The sequence below is a fragment of the Chrysoperla carnea genome, chromosome 2 (assembly GCF_905475395.1).
Source record: "Chrysoperla carnea chromosome 2, inChrCarn1.1, whole genome shotgun sequence".
NCBI classification, from domain to species: domain Eukaryota; kingdom Metazoa; phylum Arthropoda; class Insecta; order Neuroptera; family Chrysopidae; genus Chrysoperla; species Chrysoperla carnea.
This window is the reverse complement of record NC_058338.1, coordinates 98,797,310-98,819,016: the sequence shown is the minus strand read 5'-3', so window position 1 is coordinate 98,819,016 and position 21,707 is coordinate 98,797,310. Positions and strand designations below refer to the sequence as shown.

Genomic DNA, 21,707 nt, shown 5'->3' with positions numbered 1-21,707 from the left:
TATTATGGGTGTTATATGAAATTGCAAAAGTGACTTGTATCGTGGCTTATCTGTTGCAGTTCATCTATTCAACTAAGAAACTCCCACTCTCCAAGCGTCTTACAACTATCTCAACGCATATCGAAGCTTCAACACATGTATATAATACCTCTTACTTAGATGCATTACTTAACGCATGTATTCTATCCTGCTCGTGATACTTATATGACTAGATGTAAATCGAACATTCGGTCTACATGATATAAAAATGGTACAAGAGACAAAGAATATTATATTCTGAACATTCGATTTAAAGTTCTTCCAAACGATTTTTATTCCTAGTTCAGCAATGAAAATGCGTTTTTTCTGATAATTTCAATTTCTGATTATGACAATGTGATATATTTTTGACAAAATACATTAGTATTCAAAGGTTTGAAAAAACACTACACACCCACCTTTGCACCTACTTAGGTACAGATCTAAAACAACCAACTGCGTAAAATAATATCTTTTATCCCAAACAATGCCAATACGGCCTTGTAAATACACTTTATTTTATAAACCAATATTTACTCGTAAATTTCAGTATGTTGATCAATTTATCTTCAAGATCTTACTGATGGGCGACCTTACAGAAGGACTACGGAAATATCTACGAGAAAGTGAAGATGGAACTCGCGCTCGCCTCTATCAGTTATTGTGCCATTGATTTCCTCTTCTTACAAAAGAGAGATTCTTCTTACCCAATTTTGGCCTACTCTATGAGAGTGGGAAGAAGGCAAGAATTATATTAACAAGGTACTTGAATATCTAAAGGAGATCTTGCATCCCTTAGCCTTTCAAAGTTCAGACTATTCGTCTTTCGTAGTAAAATCATGATTCTTGCGATGAGAAAAAATCCTGCACTATTGCGCAAGCGCCAAGGAACGAAATTTCAAACTTGATAAAGTAATGTGAGGCTAGTTATTGTTCTAGTAAATTATATTATTAAATTTTCTTATGTTACTAACGAAAAAACTGTCTCATTTCGGGTAAGGAAATAACAATATGATATTTTTTGTATAGCAAAATAAAAACAATCGTAGTTTACGGTATGTTTACAGTATCGTAGCAAAACTGCGTAATACATGCGCAACGCATATACATATTTATATTTGTAGGTTATACGTTATATTATGCTTATTTCTGTGAACGTAAGATAACTGAGTGTATTAAATCTATGTATTTTGTTATTTTAGTGATAACTTAGTTCGAATTCAGATAAACAGTGAATATTGAAAAAATACGTGTATACATACTAGGTATATGTTCTTAAACTAATTTGTAATTTGCGCGTTCATGGGTAAACAGTGATGTTTACAAACAAATGTTTCAAACAAAAGTCGTTTATTTTTTTATAAAGAACGTTGTTTATATTTAAATTTTTGTTTTATTTCGAACGGTTTACAAGATGGATAATGCAGACCCAAGATCCAATTAACCTATGCTGCTCATTTACGAATTTGACCTAACTTTTAACGCCCTGAACACGTTATACAAATTTCAGCTTGATTATTCTTTTCGTTTTTGAATTATCGTATCGACAGACAGACAGACATACAGACAACCAAAAATGAACTAATTAGGTGATTTTATGAACACCTATAGCAAAATTTTGTTCGTAACATCAATTTTTTTAAGCATTACAAGCTTGGAACTAAACTTAATGTACCTTGATATATTTACATCATATAAAAACGTTACAAAATAAGCGTAAGAGAATCTTTCTACGCAATCGTTTGGAGGAGTTTAATCGAATAATATGGCGGGCCGGGGCTATGTGAAAAATCATTAGCTCATCTTTCTACATTCTCGTTCCTCATCCCACTTCGGCTTACTCTCGTTTGTGAGGTTGTAAGAATTGTATTAACAAAGTAACTGAAGCTCGAATAGCATCTTTCAATCCTGTACTTTTCCCTTTGCGTATAGTTCACTTTTATATTACCAAATGCAAATAGAAATATTTCTGCCACATTTATTTATTGAACTTAACCTAGAAAACACTTTATCTAACCAAAATAATTTAAACAGTACCTACAGTGAAAGAGTAAATATTTTTTAAGTGGTAATTTAAAAAATTAACAATGAATGCAAGTAATATCAGTGAATATTTCTGATAAAGAAAATAACTTTAGACTTAGTTGGTAGTTAGTAGTTAGTTAGTTAACGGTCTCAAAACCTTGAAAATGAATATTGCATATTGCAAGGTGAAACACAAAAATATAATATGCATAAAAATTTAAAATATTGTATAATTCAATATAATTTCATAACAAAACAATAATTTATATTGTTTCAATATTAAGTCATAAAAATTGTTATCTTTATAACTTTATTTCATATTTTATCGTATGTTTGATATAATATGTTCATATTATGTGTACTTACCTACCTAAATGTATGTTCTTTACATACCCACACAAAATTTATTTTGAGAAAAAAGTTCAAAAAAGTGCACTTGATAGCCTAGGAAAATAAAGATTTTTCTGCTTAAAAAATCCAAGTGAAGTTTTTTCACGGGGATTATCTTTATTCGAATGCAAGAAATGACCTAAAAAAATTATTCAAGGTCAAAGATCCCGAAAATAGGTTTTTTCAAATATCTCGTAAACTATTTCAGTTTTAGATATTATAAAATTTGTTTGCGAGTTAATTTTACACAAAAAAGATACTGTAAAAAATTTTCGTATAAGCAATAGCTTTCGAAATACTTAACTGAGAAAAGCTAGAATAATTTTTCAATATACTTTTCATAGGTCATTTCTTGCATCTGAATAAATATAATCCCGGTGAAAAAACGTCACTTGGATTTTTTAAGCAGATCGACTTTTTTATTGTTTTATTTCTCTGGGCTGTTGAATTAAAAGTCAAACATCCAAAAGACATTTTTTTAACACAAATAAAAACTCGCTAAGTCTTTTTACATAGACGAAGTACGACTCAGGTTAAACAATGTGGGTGGGAGAGGAAATGGGTGATGAATATTTCTTTATATGACATTCTTAAGACTCTTCTTTTCTTGTTTAACTTTCTGAGAAGCGAAGTATATCGGCAGTGATGTATTGGAACATTAGATGAACTTCTTGAAATTTTGGGAGGTGCTCAAAGAGAATAATATCTGAAAGTCTAAATTGAATACAAATTTAAGTTATTTTGAAAAATTTAAGAGAATGTTATAGGTTAACTCTTACCCTACGAAAATTTTCAAAAACTATTGGCTTTATTTCATCTCAAAGTTCTGGAAAAATATCAATCAGCCTCCTGTAGTAGAAATAATCAATATAAGAAAATTTGTATTTGTTAGCCTCTTCTTTTAAATCTTGAAACTAAGAGAAATTAGCAACAAATGTAAGATCACTTGCAGGAAAACATAAGATAAAAATATTTCGATACGGCTTGATGTGTTTAGATGAAGAAAGTTCTTAGTAAATCTACTAACCTGGGTTTTCTTTATCTTGAGTTGTTGCTAGCTAGAAAAAAACCGCAAATGTGGCTTTAAAAACCAGAAGAAACATTATAAAACTAAGGAAATTCAAAAGCTTACTAGAATCGTTACCATTACTTTTTCCCAGGCATGCTGTAAATTTTTCTAATATTTTTAAAAATAGGAAAATGAATCTAATTTTGCCTTAAACCAATATCTATTTCGCCTTGGTTTAAGGCGAAATTAGATTCATTTTCCTATTTTTAAATTCTTATATACCAACGCAATTAGAGTCCTTTTACATCTAATTCTAATATTTTTAAGTTTTTCTTTATTTTAGTAGTAAAGAGAACGACTGTAAATTAAACACCAAAGCGTCTAACTTCGCTTACTGTGTTTTGTTTTTGCTCTTTCGTCTTTATATTTTATTTGTTTTTTAAACTGAGTGTCTGAGTGTCTAACCTTAACTTACTTTGTTCGCCCAAGTACACCCAATTCTTCAAATGTATGTAATAAATAATATGTATAACCTCCGTGACCCGGGCATCCGTTATTATTGATTTGTATTGATTACTTCGGTAATATTGATAGAATCGGAATTTTGACAACGAACACTTGTATTTTCGAAGACGCTTCGTCGATTGGTACCAATATTATCTCGAAAATATATGAATTAACAAAAGAAAATCAAGTTAAAAAATCGTACAGCATCCGGATGTTATTTAAATATTTATCGACAACAAATAGACGCGCAATAATTTTGCAAAGGGTTTTGGTATACGGTGTCCATACGCAATTATCTTAATTATGAAACGATAAATTTCATTGAATACCGTTGTCTATGTCCATGAAAGTTATTCTGTTTTGATAATTATAACAATTGATAAATTATTATTTTATCAATTGTTATAATTATCAAAACAGAATAATTTTATTAACTATTAAATTTGTTGTAGAGCCTTGAAAAAGACCCAATTTAGGTCGAAACATTGGCAAATAAAAAAATAAAGTTTAAAAACTGAAACCCTGACGCTCTTACAAAACGTGCTCTTAAAAGTATGAAAACAAGAAAACATTTTCATCTGAAATTGTTATGATAAGTAAAATCGTCATTACAGTCGTCATTACAGTTTTTCACAGGACCGAAAAGAGGTTCCCCGACTGTAATGACAATTTTACTTATCGTAACAATTTCAGATGAAAATGTTTTCTTGTTTTCATACTTTTAAGAGCACGATTTTGTAAGACCGTCGGGGTTTTAATTTTTAAACTTTATTTTATTTAGACTGTTTTGGGGTTATAGTTTCGTGATAAAGTATTACAATACATATATTTTTGAAAAGTGCTAATTACGCCCTATAATTTGATACCAAACACGCTACCATTACATCGGAATTTTTTTTTCGATCATAACTTTATGTCCTCTAGAAGGGGCCATAATCAATTTAATGTGACACAAAATAGCCTATAACCAGCGGGCGATCAGGAAGTTTCTAACGATAACTCATTTGTCAAATTATGATAAGTAGTTTAGAAGCTAGGTCCGAACAGATGAACATTCATACATATGGATCAAACACATAACCCTTGCCATTGTATAGTCGGGGTAAAAACCAAATATATTCCCAAGAAATCCAAAAAAAATAAAACAATAAATTTTATTGTTTAGGCCTGAATCACGTAGGTTAAGTATGCGATATCCGCCGCAATGTTACGAACACTGTACAGGGAAATGGGAGAGTTTTAAATAAATTAAAAACAAGGTTTTCATTATTGAAAAATGTTAAATGTATTGATATACATCGATATTCACAAAAAAATGGTGGTACATCTAAGAGATAAAAGAAATACTTGTTTTTTTATTAAAATGAATAAAAAATATAATATTTTTATAAGAATAGAATTATATAATGTATTTGATTGTTATGAAAGTTATGATAATAATACTTTTAATAATTATTATGTATAAAAAGGAGATTATTATTATTTTTAATTCCGTGCATCATTTTATTTATTTATCTGTTAGAAAGCAGTCTTGTGCATTTTTATTATTTATTTTGTTTTCCTTTAGTTTAATAATAAAAGAGAAAGGTATATATTGGTTTGCATTCCTTTTAGACTGATAACGACCTGGTTTGGGACTTATTTCTTTTTGATCAATGAGATTATTATAACTCATTTTGTATTAAAATTATTTATTGCTTTGTTATAAGTTGGAAGACCGGATGATAATGTTTGTTCGATGTATATATTGATAGTCGAACTGTATGGTAGAAATCATATAAATGAACTGATTTGTTTGATGTACATTTCAATAATGTTAAATAATCTAAATAATCTTTTAATTTAATTTTAAACTGATTTAGTCTAGGCTCTGGTTGGATTTCTTTCGGTAATTTAGAATACAATTTGAAATCTGTATACACCGGAGTTCTTTCAAAGAAACTAGTTTTGTGAGCAAAATTATAGTTAAGTGCCAATCTTGTGTCATAAACCTTATCTAAATTATTTTTGAAGTATTTATTTTCTTTCATATATACTAACAATAAGTTAAGACCTTGTGTTTTATAAACAATTTCTTGCAAGTACATGTATTGCTTATCTGAAAAATATTGCTTATCATCCGATTTGAGCTATAAAAATTCTGTTCGATTCATTACTTCGTACCCACATTAGAATACCGTATTTAATGTGTGAAAATACATTTGTATAGTAAAAAGACAAAAGCTGTTGGTAATCTAAATACTGTCTTAAAACTCTTAATTTGAAAGCAAAACTCGCTTAGCTTTTTGCATAAGTTCGTTATATGTGGAGTAAAATTTAAATTTTGATCTAAGATTATACCTAAAACTAGTATAATATAAATATTTATTATCTATGCCTAAAACCTTGTTTGGCCAACATATGTTATATCTGTAATATTCAGAGTAGTTAACGTATGATCAGGTTTTAATTTAAAGTTTATGACACACATCTTTTCCAGATTAACTATAAGCTGATTTTTACTACACCAATTCTTAAACATTTGGATTATCTGTTCTGCTTTCAATCTTGCATCGTCGATGATTTGCTACTCACTAGAAAAGAGACATCATTTGCATACATAATTAATTTGCCAAGTGGTAGATGTTCTTTTAAATCGTTTGTGTAGCACTTGAACAGAAGAGGGACCAACGTGCTTCCTTGTGGAACCCCGACAATTGTAAGTTGAGTCTTAGAATGATAGCGATCTATGTCATCGAAAAACTTTCTATATTTCAAATAGGAACGTATTAAATAATTTGTTGTACCTCGTACGTCATTGCATTTGTTTTTTCAACAAGAACTCGTGATTTACTGTATCAAACGCAGAACTAAGATCGAAAAATAATCCCAAAACACATTCTCCATTGTCCAAAAACTTCGCCAAGTCATCGTAGAAATCAAATATAGTAGTAGTAGGGCGATTGGCTCTAAAACCATGCTGGTTGCAATACAAGGTTTGATTTTTATCAAAAAAATTACTGATTCGGCTATATAATTTTTTCTAGAACTTTTGAAAATACTGATAACAAGGAAATCAGTCTATAATTTTTAATATCATACTTGCCGTTGCCGTTGAACAATGGTTGTAGCCTTGGTTGTTTTCAAACAACTTGGAAAAATACCGGTTACAAGAACTTTATTAAAAATTGGACATAATTCAGCGATAATGTGCTGGATACATGAACAAGCTTTTTTCGGCGGTTCGACTTGGTATTGTACAGTCTTTAGATATACTACTCCCAAATCATCTAGCATCTTCGTGGTTACAAATGTTGCATAGTAATATCTTATTTAGTTTTAATTTGATTTTTGTTTAAAATAGAATTTATTCCCTTCCAAATTCGTTTGTGAGTTCACATCGAGAGGTTGACATTGTGAAAATATGGTACTGCTTAGCTGTTACAATATCCTTTTTGTGTGGTAATTTTAAATTCTAAAGTTCAGGGTTAGAATTTTTTTATTTTAAACAATTCTCTCAAGTGCTTATATTCTTATTTTGCCATCATTTTTAATTTTTTTAGTAATTCATTTTTTAGATGAAATATTTTTACTGGGAACTAGAGGAATACTTGATTATAACAATAAGCAAAATATAAGTATTATGCTTTTGTTGAAGTAGATACGTAGATTTAGTTAATGCTGTTACTGTTACAAGATCCATGATTATCATCTCGCATATATTACTTTAGTTACGCTAATAATTTTATTGCCTGATATTGCTAGAACAAACTCCTACACTTTTGATGCAACGTCCTAATCTTAAAGATATGTATTTTTATTTTATTTTTTTTTTTTTTATTTATTTAAAGTCGTTTTTTAACGTCGAGGTCATTAACGACTACTATTTACAAATCATAAATTACAAAACATTTTCTAAATTTTATCTAATAAATTCTCTTTTTTCAGTAATGAGATGGCTCGAAGACATTGTTCTTGATTGTTGAATGTTACTTTGAGATTGATTTTTATTATTATTATTATTTTATTTATTGCTTGCTTATTATATTCTTACGTTTTGAATAATTGACAAAATATTTTGATATTTGATCAATTATTTTAACAGTTGTTAAATTTATATATTTTAAGGTTTATATGCATAAATCTTGATTATAGAATGTTAACAAGAAGTAGAAATAAAATAAATTCTAATTTCGAAAGTTCATCATTACCGAAATTTCCAAAATTTCATCCGGATGATAATCAGTTTTGGTTCGCTCAACTGGAAATGTCATTTACAATTGGGAATATTCATGACGAACTTACGAAATATTAAATTGCTTCTATTTTAAGTTTAATCTCTATAAAGAGTTTTTTAAGTATCACTCAAATTTATGTCTAGGTTTACTAGTTTGATGTTGTTCGTTCATCATCCGTCATCATACTGATGTGGTGTTTCTTCTGGTTCTTGAATACTTCGATTCATCTCATCGGATTATTCAAGATTTAACACCAGATCATCAGCACCAAACTGCACAATATCATATTGGGTTTGTTTCGAATTAAAAAAACGAGGCCACGCTTTCTGTTAATTTAGCACTCGTTATTTAAATTTTTAGTATCAAAATGTATGAAGGTGCCAAATTTACAGAGAGTGTCGCATTACGAAAAATGTTAGTTTTATGTTTTATTTATGTAAAATTTCGTGTCAAAAGGTCTAAAAGAAACGCAACATCATCATATGAATTGGTAATTAACAAAATTGAGAAAAATGTTTAAATTGTGTTATTTTGATTTAGTTTTCATATTTTCAACAAGTTTGAGGTTTATGACTAAAATTAGTTTAAACTCCTTTTTAAAATTGTTTGAATTTTCTCAACTCAAAGTCTAAACTTATCTTAGATTCATAATCTATACTAACCACTAAACCACAAATCTAAATAAATTAACAAAAAAAAAAAAAAAACGAAAAATATGAGGCGTAATTATATTTTTTTATAAAATGATTTTCTTGGCACATTTCTCGTTTCAAATTATCACATTTTCAATCAATTCCTATTCGTTAATTAAACTATTTTACATTCATTTAATCTCAAACTTGTTTTGATAGAAAATATATAGAAAACTAAACCATATTTTCAAACTTGTTTTGAGTTAGAGCATACATAATAAGCAGTTTTGCTACATGGTGAGATCCTGTATTATTATATTTTTAAGGTACACGTCTCACGTTTTTGACAGCTGGCCTAGCCTTTCACATGAATTTTTGGATAAAATTTCGACTTTTTACGTAATAATATTTTATTGAACAACCCTATTCAATATGATTTACCGTCTACGATACTTTCCGATTCTTTATATATTTTACACTTATTTCTTTATACAGTGACAAACTGAATAAATTCCCAAAAGTCACCCAATGTTTTAGCAAATAATAAAACAAATTTTTCTCTTTAAAAAACCTCTTCTCTTTAAAAAAGTAATATTAATATTCAAGATAGCACCTTTTAATAAAAACATATTTTTTGTATACTTTGATTTTTTAATTTTTGTTAATTTAAAAATAATTTTTGATATTTTAAAATTGTAAATTAATTTTTTTTTTTTTTTTTAAATAAATAAATGATAAGAATTCAATAAATTAAATAATAAAAATCGCTAAGATAGATTATGTAATAATAATTAAATATTATGATCAATAATAAATATATAAAATTATCGAAACCAATTTTTATTAGTTATTTTAAATTTTATATTGTACATTATTTAATATTTTTATCTTGAGACATTATGATTTTATTTGTATAGTTCTAGAGCGAGCTGTAATATTTGACAATTACTTCAAATCGGCTGGGAATCTAAAAAGCTGTTGCCAGGGTCGTGTGTGGACGGTGCAAACCGTCACAAAATAAGCAACGAATAATATACGCGATTTATAATACTAATTAAGATTGGCTAATTCATACAGATTATGACTACTTGATAATCGAAATACGTATTTATATAATCTAGATCTTGGCAAAAATCGAAACTTATTTCAAATATGTTATAAAACTGAACTTGGAAATATGGAGGAAAAATGGTGCAATTTATATTTAAAAAACTTACATCCTTTCAATTTTTTAGAAATGTTATGTTTACGCCTATGCTCTATTTTATGGATTACATCATACGATTCATTATTGCATAATATTTAATCAAAAATTTGAAATACTGATATTGAGCTAAATAAAAATAAATAAATCACTGCAAATAATAAATTTATTTTATAATTAAAACCTTTGGCAGAAAAATAATTTTTTTATTTCATCTTTCATTAAAATAAATAAAGCCGATTATGAATCAATTATTCAATTTAATTTTCGATCACTTTTGCATTTATCGATTCAATCAATCGATTAATCATTGATCATTTTACAACCCATCCTTGATAACAAATATTATGAAAATTTTACAAAAGACAAATGGAAATTTCAGAAAATAAATTTTTATGATTAATGTTTTATTGACTTAGTTTTTACTACACTACAGACGTTTCTAGATTACGCAGATCTGGATTAGCAATTAGGCAGAGTAGGCAATTGACTAGGGGCTCCGCGCGCACTCTAAAGAAATTGAAGTATAGAATGTATCATAGACAGAAAATTTAACTGAATTTTGTATCCAAAAAAGTTAGGAAAATTATTTAAACTTAATAGATCTGATAAAACTATTTTTTTTCTTTTATTGACAAGAGTTGAAGATCTTTAACTTGAAAAGAGTTGATAATCTTCAAAGGCTGAAATGGGGCCCAGAGAATTGCATTGTCTAGGTTAATTCGGCCCTGTATTTATAAAAAATTAGACATGAAATGGAATCAAAAAGGCAAAAAAAAAAAAAATTCGGCAATAACAATCTCCCATAACTTTGTTACCTCTCTATAATTTTTTTTTAAATACACCGTAAAAGATAATGCATCAATTTCTCGCTTCTACAGCCCTCAGGTTTACCCACTTTCATACTTTCGATTGGCGAAAATATCTAATGCATGTCGGAAAAATTGACATGTTCCTTTACAAGATCGAATTCTAATTTCAACCTTTGAATCGACAAAATCAAAGCTCTTTTGCAAAATCGAAGACGAAATGTAAGCCATATAAAAACATCGCAGTTTTCCCCTTATTGTAATAAATCTGCCATAGTTTTCAGTACCTACCAATGCAGAACCGAGAAAATGATGTCAAATGAGCAAATGAAACGTCTATAGTTTTTTACCCAGCCGTGAAATTATTAAAATAAGACCTAATGTCAACCATAAATTTTATAATTAACAAAAAAATTGAGTGCAATGTAAGCGCATGAAAAGTTATACTTCTTCGGTAAAAGCAAATATAATAATTTACACAAATAATACATACTCCCATTAACCTATCTATTGTGTTCATAGATTACATTTAATCTATCCTTGTCTAATGTGAGTGACATTTCGTTTATCGACTAACTTCATAGTGTTAAAAAATTGTAACTAATTTCAACATGTAGTTTTCGCATCACCTGGTCCACACGAAGAAGTATAACTTCAAAAATAAAAAATTAGATTTCTTTAAATAAATGAATGAATTTTTTCTGGTTAAAATATGTTTTGTTTCTTTTACAAACATACGCATGCGATAAATATGGGAATGTTGCAAAGATTTTCGAGTCCTACTTAAAATATAATTAATTAAAAATTGATTTAAAATTATTTACAATTTAGTTTTGGAATGAAGGAGTGGGGGTAATGGTTAATTTTAAAATGTTATTTATAAATAAATAAGAAAATATTTTAATAGAAATATATCGTTAGTCGTTTGGCCTTTTGTGATTTATTTGATATGTTTTAGCAAATATCATTAGAATGTGCGTTTTTGTTAATTTGGAGTAGTTTACAAGATGGCCGCCGTTTACAAAACGTTACAAATGTAGCCATGTCGAAATCAAACGATCCTTTGTCATAAAAAATTCAAAGAGTCTTGGTATGATTCAAAATAAATAGGTTTCCATTTCAAATAAAAAAATTCAAGAAAACCACATTCGATATTAATTTCCCAAAATAGGAGATTTTTATTTTTGGTATTAAGAAAAGTAAGAGATTCCATGAAAGCATCTTATTTTTAGAAATTAATTAAGAGTTCTTAGTATTTTTTCCAGGTAAGTTATACAAAATAACCACGACTTAAACGAAGCCTATATGTGTAATATCAAACAATGAGGCCTACGAAAGACTTTTTTTTAAAGATTTCACTGGGGACGACAATCACAACAATTTTTGTATTGTTCAAGAAACAAAACTGTTTCAATGGAAAAAGATTCATTACATCTTTTTTTTCTTTATAAATAAACGAAAAATAAGAAAATAATTCATGATTAAAAAATGATTATCTTGTAATATTTACAAGTGGGAACCAATGAGTTTCCTCCCTTTCTAAAGGCATTTCTCCAAGCCGTAATTCAACACCACCTAAAAATTCATTTTCTTGTAATGCATCGTAGCTCCATATTGTTGCTTGTAGAGACCGTTGTTTTATCAATTCTAGTGGCAGCCGGTATTCTAACTGCAAGTAAACAAAAAAAAGTTCCTTTAAAATTGCTTATAACGACGTCTTTTGTAAGGATACTACCTTACAACAGCCTGTACCTTAGGTACCATTATGACACATTACATTACATACGATTCTAAGAAATTAAGATTGCAACATATAAAGTGTTAGTGATGTTCTCTATGTATTGATTCATCAATTAAATCTAACAAAAGAAAGTTTATTATTACGCATGTACTAAAAATAAAAAATGGCGTCGGAATTCAACAATTGAATGTCAAAATTTTTTTTTTTTTTTTTTAAACAATGTAAAATTTCTACAATTAATATATTTTTATCCCAAGAACATCAAATATATAATGAAAACTTCTCTAGAGAGAAAAATAGATTTTCATGAAGCTAACGCTTTTGAAGCAGTATCGTTATATATATATATATATATATATATATATATATATATATATATATATATTTGAAAATATCGGTTATAACAACATCAGATAAATTTGCATATTGATTATAGCAAAGAATATCATAGCGACCAAAATATACTATCTTGAACATTATTCACTTAATTATGAACCTTTTACAGTGAGACCTTAACTCTAAGGATAACTGTAAGTTCCATGGCACCAGCCTATTAAAGAATAATTTTACCAATTTCTATTTTACAATTTTCATCGGTTGTCGAAAGTCAAACTGGAATACTAATGGGGTCGAGATGAATGGTTTTTAGTGTAAGAGTCAACCATATAGATATGATAAGAATAAGTGTCCGCAGACGTGGTGACGTCATCATATGATCCATAGAGATTTGGTAGCTCGGCAGCGTTCTCTCTCTTACCTGCGGACACTTTCACTTATAGTTAGCATAAACACTCGCGCACACAATTTTTATAATATCTTTATGGATAACTATTCTGTAGAGATAAAATGTAAAAATCGCTGATTGATTGCTTAAACATAAAGAAAGAAATAGACTTACCATTTCCATGAAACTAGGATGACAACTTCGCCGAACAACTTTCGTTTTACGTTTAGTAGCCTTCGTTGGATCAGGTTGTAAATAAACCTTAACATATGTACTCGGTTCTTGACCATTAGCCACTAAAGGTAAACTTCTTGCATGCTGGACCATAACACTTAAAGCTCCGCGTTCATAAATTACAGATAATTTTAATTCACCTTTTACACGACCAATATCGTTTCTTTGATCCGTTCGACGTTCTATCAAAAGAAATTTTAAATCAATTCTCAAAAAAAAAACCATTTAACTTTTCTATAAAACTTACCTTTTAATTTTCTAGCAAATAAATCCACAGGTTGTTGGTCTCGTAAAAGAGGATGGAAAAAGGTATAAACTAGATCAGAATGAGCAATTTCATCGGCTGTTAGAAATAGAGATTTTAAAAATAGCTCAATATCGGTTTTTCGTTTAGCTGCTACTTGTTTGATGTTACTGCGACCCATATGCATTCCAGTAGGTAAACTGAAAAAAAATAAATAAAATTAATGCCTTGGGCATAGCTACAAAGCGAATTTAAATGAGATGGGTTCGTTTAAAATGGATGGAAATATATGAAAAACTAGCTCGACCCGTGAGGAATTCCGCACTACGGTTAAAAACAGGCTAGACAAATAAAATATAAGTGATACAAAATATCAATAGTAATTTACTTTCTTTTTATTTATAGGCAATTTTATTACAGATATGGTATAAAAATTACTAAATTAATTTTTTCCTAAGCGGTACATTTTAGACCTTGAGTGTATTTTTCGTTTTAGATAAGTTTTAAAATGAGGGTTAAATCATGGGGTTTGATAAAGGAATAAGGAAGATCTCGTGGCAGAAAACAGGCTAGAGAAATAATAGATAAGATGACCATTGTGCGTAATTGACGTCAAGTTGACGCCAAATTAAACAATTAAACAGCACACTCCGTGGGCTTTAAATTTCTAATTACAATCCAAATGAAATGAGACAACATTATGAAATATGTGTGTAATTTTTTTTAACAAAGCGTCACGTTTTTTGGATCATAGATTTAAGCTGATTACAGAAAAAATCTTTTGATCTTTTTGAAAGACTCTTACACTCATCGGTTTTTATACCCTGTTAATATGAAATATATATCAAGGTATACTAATTTTTTCCCAAGTTTGTAACGCTTAGAAATATTGATAATACGAAAGAAATGTGAGTATAGGTATTCATAAAATCATTTACTTAGCCTATTTCCGTTTGCTGCCCGTCATCACGATAACTCAAAAATGAAGATATATCAGGCTTAAATTTTTATAGCGAGTTCAGGACGTAAATAGTAAGTTTGAGTTCGAAAAATGAGTACCATAAGTCAATTGGGTCTTGTAAACCATTAAAGATAGAACAATAGTTTTAATGAAAAAAACAATGCTTATAAAAAAATTAACAACTTTTGTTTGAAACATTTTTTCTTAAGCTTCCGTTTTCTCCAAAACTGTACAAAAGTGTGCACTTTCGATGGATGTATACCGTATACGATCAAGACTGGATCATTTTTCAAAAAAAAGTCAAAGCTGTCTCGCTTTTCTCGTATCATAAGGAACAAATTTTCTGCAGATTAAAATCTTACATTAAGGATTATTTAGAATCATCGCATTTCGTAAGTTATATCAAAGTTAAGAATAATTTAATAAAAAGAAAAATATCCTTGTAGAATCATTAGGTATGTATTGTTTATTAGTAGCAAATATTTATTTATTAAAATATTGATTATATTGAATGAGATAAGACGGCAGAGATTAATAAATTACACGTGAATCCCTATCAAATTATATTTTACGAAAAAATATTTCAAAATGACGTACAAAATTACTCAAAATATAAGTAAAATCCTTACTTGGAAAGATTCAGACTAAAGATACTTTCAAACCAAAAATTAGATGCTGTGCATATTAGGTCGCCTTTTAATCATTTAACCTAATAAAATAGAAAGCAAATGGCAACGAAACCGGATACAAAGTTTTGATATTAAAGATAATGAATGGATTATGAAGTAATTGTCGAAATCAACTTGTTTTTGAGAATTGGTTGATGAAAAAGCTAATGCTAATGAAGTAGCTTAAATAAAGTGATTCATTTTCAAAGTTAATAACTTATTTTATATCCTTTGTAATGAATTTTCAATAAGATAATTTTTTCATTAGTAAAATTTTTGGTGTCACTAAACTTCCATTGTGTCATTACAAATTTAAAAAATTGAATTGAATGAAATATTGTTGGTCTAGAAGATGATGATGCATTCATTTATAGGTTTCTAAGAAATTTGATGAAATCGACCCGAGAAATCGTCCTTTGCACCGCCGGGATTTAGACCAAATATATCTCAGATGACCATGATTCTAATCATCAAATTAATCCCATTCTTGTGTTTTTGAATCAAAATTACCTTATGTAATGAATTTTATTGAAAACTTGAAAATTTGTTCTTGATTTTTTCAATTTTCTTAATTAGGTAAAAATTCCTCCTTAAAAAAATCGCAAATTATTGAAATTATACTTCTTTTGGCGCATTATGAAAAAATGAAGAGAGTGAATAAGAAAAAAAAAAAGAAGAAAATTACATGTTGAAGTTAGTTACAAATGTTTTAACACTAAGAAGTTAGTCGATAAATGAAATGTCACTAACAATAGACAAGGATAGGTAGATGACAAATTCAGTGTCATCTATGAACACAATAGATAAACTTCAAAATTACAATTTCCTATAGTGAGTGCATCATTGAGGTTAACTGGAGTATCTATTATTTGTTTACATTATTTATAAATTCTTATATTTGTTATTACCGAAGAAATATAACTCATTACGAGCATACATAATTACGCACATAATTTTATTCTTTGAAGAAATTTTTAACAATAATTTGAAAACGACTCGTATAGTTTGAGGTGAGGCACAGTAGATAAACGAGCATTTAGGAACTATTTCTCAGAATTATTAAGCAGAATATTCTCAGAATTATTGTGTAATTCGTTTATAAATTCGTTCATTTTCTTGGAATAAGATTCAAATATTACGGTTTTAACTGTGATCCATACTGAACACCCTTAGGTGCAGGGACATTACAATCTTCACCGACAGCCAAGAGGCTCTAAAATCCTTCAGCTCAATCTATCTAACGTCAAAGGTAGCACAGGACTGCCGTACGTCCTTAAATGAGCTGGCGAAACGAATGAATGTAGACCTGGTATGGGTACCGGGACACAGGTACATTCCAGGAAATTGTGAAGCCGACGAGCTTGCCAGAAATGGCACGATGCTGCCGGACCCAAGAATCAATAAATACCCGGGAGTTCCATTTGCGAACTGCAAGTTACTCCTGAAAGAAGATATTCTGAAAAAGGCCAATCTTAGATGGAGGGAAGAACGTACTTATGGTACTACAAGACAGATATGGTCTGAGTACAATCGCAGGCGTTCCGAAGCTCTCATATCACTTCCAAGGGCCTCTGTTCGCAAAATTGTTGCGGCTATCACAGGACATTGGCTGGACTGGCATCTCCTCTTGTCATGAGGAGATGGACTTACTTGAGCCACCCTCTCTTTGACGACCTCTCCGACCTAAAGTCAGTCGATGTCAAAGCCCTCCTGCTGTTCTTAAACAGCTCCACAACGGACCCTATGATCTAAGTGTGTCCCACCCCAGGACAGCCACTCTAACCTAACCTAACTGTGATCCATATTCCACGCGTCAGTATGTTTTTTTAATCGTTCTATCACGCCCACGGTTCCCCAACATACCTTACTTAAAAGAGAATCATAAAAAGTTGATTTGCGATTTGAACAAAAAAGAAATGTCGAGTAATTTAAAAAAAATTTGTGATTTCTTTATTTGCATTAATTTCAGTGAATCCCGATCTTGTCGATTTGTGTCCGTTCAACATCAATTACATTATAGTACTTTTTTGTAGAAAAAAGGAGTTTAAAAACAAATGGAAGTGTATTGATGTATTGGTAACAAATTGGTTCACATATTATCTAGAGTCGCTTAAAATTGATAACAATAGGTGTTTACTGATAAACAATATATAATTATTGAGACTTTACTATTTTAATTTTTTGAAAAATTATTATTTTATTTTTAAATGAAATTATGGATTTTATATAAACAAAGTTTAAGTGAATAGTTCATAATTTTTAAATAATATTTATAAATATGGCACCAATCGTTAATTATGGATCGGAAAATAATCATATTACGGCATTTGGTATGTTCAATTGTTATAATTAATTATTAGAAATAATCACGTTTTAATAGTTTGATAATAAAAAATAAAAAAAATTGAGCCAATCTCAATAAAAAATCGAAAATGAACTACAATTTGAATTAAATTCTATGTAAAAGAAAATTCTTGATATAATGACATCGAAGTCATACTAAACAGATAAAGCGTAAAATTAGATGATTTTATGGACACTCTAAATGAGTAAAGCTCTTCAAAGTAAAATAAATAATATGCTATTATTAGTAGTTAGAAAAATGCTCCAAACAAAAATTTTTAGGTTCACATGGCTGGTTTTACAGAAGAGACAGGCTGAGCACGTGCCCTCTCCAATGTAAAAACTGGTTGAAAACATTAAATAGTGTTGAAATATTTGTTGAAAAAAAGAGAGCGACCATACGGCAAAAGTGCGGCGGACAGATAACTAAAAAAGTAAATAACGTAGCCAAGCTTTGTGTAAAAAATATTCCGTATTCTGGACCGCCATCTACTTTTGTGCTTATGTGCCTCCACCACCACAAATCCGACCTTGAAGATGCACATATGCGTACAATAAATTCGGCCCAGAATTTTAGTTTTAATAAAAACTCACTCTGATGCATAACTTATAAGTAAAAAAACACTCTAAAATAGAAAGTTGTTCTTTATAAAAGGGAAATAAATAAAAAAATATAATAGAAAGGGCGGCCGAGAAAAACTTGAAATAACAAAAATGGTCTTTATAAGAAACTTTTCTATACTTTTGTTAGGAATGTGATTTCGAAATACTGTATTTGAAATGAAGCATTTAAGGTTGCAATTTTATGGAACAATATATAATTATGTAAAACAAAGTCATATTGTTTAGAAAGTATGCTTCTACCATGCACGCGCTTAGAAGTTCGCCCAAGCAAATTCTACTGAGAAATCATGAAATATGAGAAAACACCCATTGTATAATTTGGACGATTTTCAACTTTTTTTTGTCTGGTAACATTTTTTTGCTAAAATTCATCATTTTTGAGATACAAATGATTGAAAACAAAACCTAATTTTGATGAACATATGATATTGTCGAAATGAACGATTATTATATGGTTTTTATCAAATATTTGACTTGAAACTTGTTATATCTCATATCAATAAAATTGACGATTATCGTATGAATGTCATCAAATATTTGATTTAAATACACGCGAAAACAACACAATTGAATGAGTTAATTGTTGAAATACCCTGTTTAGAAAGTGTTGAATATCAGTGCATGCATTATTATTTTATAAATTAGAAGAGTTTAAAAAACCAAAACAATTATGGCGGCTGAAAGGTCGCTATTTATTTGGTTTTCGAAAGCATTTTCTAACATTTTTTATGTTTTTCGATAATTTTTCACTAGTTGAAGCCACCTGCAAATTTTCAACTCTCTGTCTTTACAGTTTTGGAGAAAATGGACAACAAAATTGTGTCCTAATTTGTGCTCTCGCGGGTAAACAGTAACGTTTACGAAAAAATGTTTCAAACTAAAGTTGTTTATTTTTTTATAAGGGACGTTTAAAATTTTGTTCTATCCCTAACGGTTTACAAGATGAACCCTAAGGACCCAAGACCCAATTGACCTGTGTTGCTCATTTACGAACTTAGTCTCAATTTTTACGTCCTTAGCACGCCATAAAAATTTCAGCTTGATATCTCTTTTCGTTTTTGAGTTATCGTGTCTACAAACGATGGGACAGACAGACGGACTTCAATATTTTTAGGCGTTACAAACTTGGGATTAAACGTAGTATACCTTGATATATATTACATATATGCAGGGAATAAAAACTTTTTATATTTTGGACTGTTCTAAGCATTATTGTGTCTTGCCATTTTCACCTTACCTCACTGTTTTCGAGATTTAAGCGCTTTACACTTTTTTTTAATGCGTATATCTCAAAAACGTTGAGGTAAGCTGATAGATGAAAAGATACAAGGAGTGCATAGAATAGTCCAAAATATAAAATGTTAATTTTTTTTATAACGCTTATATTACAAAAATGTTGAAGTATAAGCGAAAAAGTGACACTAGACAAAAACTGCTTAAAATAATCCAAAATGTAAGATCCAATTGCTGTTTTCTCAAATGATTTTTCAGCAGAATGAGTAAATGAGTGAAAAACAATTTTTATAAATTTTTGATCGGATGTAAAAATAATTATTTTTAATTTCTAGATGGAACATTGAATATAATTAGCGTGTGTTCCATTATACTTATGACAGTAGGAGTCCTTGGAATCAAATTTAAATGGTTCCGTGCAAGAATGACTTTTGGTAATAAAGAACCAACGAATAGAAATGCTGTTGTTGGAGTTTATAAACAAAATTTAGATAATGAATTTTCTACTTATTCAGGTAAAAATCATACTTAAATTTAGCTCAAAAGCTTATTTATGTTTCTAGAAAATGAGATATAAAAATTCCCGTACGAGCTTTTTGGATCAAGATATTATTTTTCCAAACAAAATTCATCGCACTAAAATTTGTCTTATATCGTTTACATTTGTACAAAACTTGTACTTTCTTTCAGAACCTATTGTTCAAAAATTTTTATCACCCCCTGCCGTTTTGTAATGAGAGTTGAAAGAGTGATAAATGTAAAAGCATACAAAAATTTTAGACATTATTTTTCAACTAATCTCTTAAGACCACTCGAACGACTTTTTTGGTTCACATACGAGCTTTTTGGACCAAGATATTGGCAGTCCATATAAATTTGAAATTTTTGTAAAATTTTGTGTTAAAAAATATGTTCCTTTAATAACTTGTTTGAGTATATTAAAGATAACGAGAAAACTAATATTTTGAAGCATATTTTTGCAACCCAATATATTTCAGTAAATACAGGGTATTTAATCCTTGTTTCAATTAGGATATCTCATGGTTTGATATGAAATTAATTTTTCAGAAACAAGTACCTCAAATATGTACACATCCGTAGATCATAGCGACACACCGATCCAAAAACAAGATCCAAAGACATTCAAATTCCAAACCAAAGACGAAAGAATTAACAATAAATATTTCAATACGAGTGTGACAAAAGTAAATTTCGATGATGTCTTAACAGAATTAAACTCAATAAAACCAACTGCAACAACTTCAAAAAATGATTTTGATGATAACGACAGTGGTTATTTAAATGAAATTAACTCGCCATATTTTGAATCAAACCATAACGAATATTTAACTGTTCTTGACAGTGATTTACCACCAGAATTACCGAAAAGTGATCCACCAAAATTTGATGAAATACTCGATACCAGTTATTTAGATTTAAGGCCATCGATGGTTTCGGATTACGAAAAAGATGATATAGAATTTTATTTACCGAAAAATTCTCCCAAACCTATAAAATCACCGAAGAAAAAACGTACACAGAAAGTTGAATTCGAAATTGAAGATGAAGTTCCAGTAACGCCAACTTTTGAATTTGTTAGAAAATCAAATCAAAGTCTTGTAGTTAATCAGAATGATTTAAGCGAACAATATTCGAGTACTGCAGCAAATATATTTTTACAAAATGCAATTAAAAATTCTCCAGCTTTTAACAAAAGAAAATCCAAGCCAAGTGGGATTTCACCAGCATTTAATAAAAGAAGCGAACCGAATAAGAAACAATCGACACCATTGTCAAAGCCTCGCTCGTTAAAAATGAATTCAAACGACGATAATTTATCGATATCTAGTGGAACAAGTGCTTAAAATATTATAAAAAGTGAAGTGAAAAATTTAAAAAAAAAAAACAATCGAAAAACAAATCTAAACTAGTCTTATTGTGAAAAAGTATGTGTTTATACTGTGGCTCTATTTACACAAACAAATAACGTTAATAAAGACTTTTAACTGTATTTACGCTTCAATATCTAACACTTTATTACTCGCATGTGGGCAGGAGGTCTCATAACAGTTAAACTCGGTTATAACGACATTGAAGGGACTGACGCTTTTGATCGATCTAAGT

General features: G+C 29.2%; 2 protein-coding genes across 2 annotated transcripts in view; one reads left to right on the top strand and one right to left on the bottom strand.

Annotated features, from left to right (window-relative positions):
- The window catches only part of LOC123292471 (phosphatidylinositol 4-phosphate 3-kinase C2 domain-containing subunit beta-like), a 351,668-nt gene that overhangs the window by 270,531 nt on the left and 59,430 nt on the right, over positions 1–21,707 (bottom strand). The window contains exons 24-25 of the mRNA XM_044873151.1: positions 13,758–13,954; positions 13,451–13,692 (exon numbers count right to left, since the gene is read on the bottom strand). Coding sequence (XP_044729086.1) covers positions 13,451–13,692; positions 13,758–13,954 — 439 coding nt within the window. The remainder of the gene's footprint in view (positions 1–13,450; positions 13,693–13,757; positions 13,955–21,707) is intronic.
- LOC123292473 lies at positions 17,633–21,594 on the top strand. The gene is made up of 3 exons (XM_044873153.1): positions 17,633–17,713; positions 19,919–20,098; positions 20,652–21,594. The coding sequence occupies exons 1-3, from the start codon at positions 17,662–17,664 to the stop codon at positions 21,446–21,448; spliced, it is 1,029 nt and encodes a 342-aa protein (XP_044729088.1). The 5' UTR covers positions 17,633–17,661; the 3' UTR covers positions 21,449–21,594.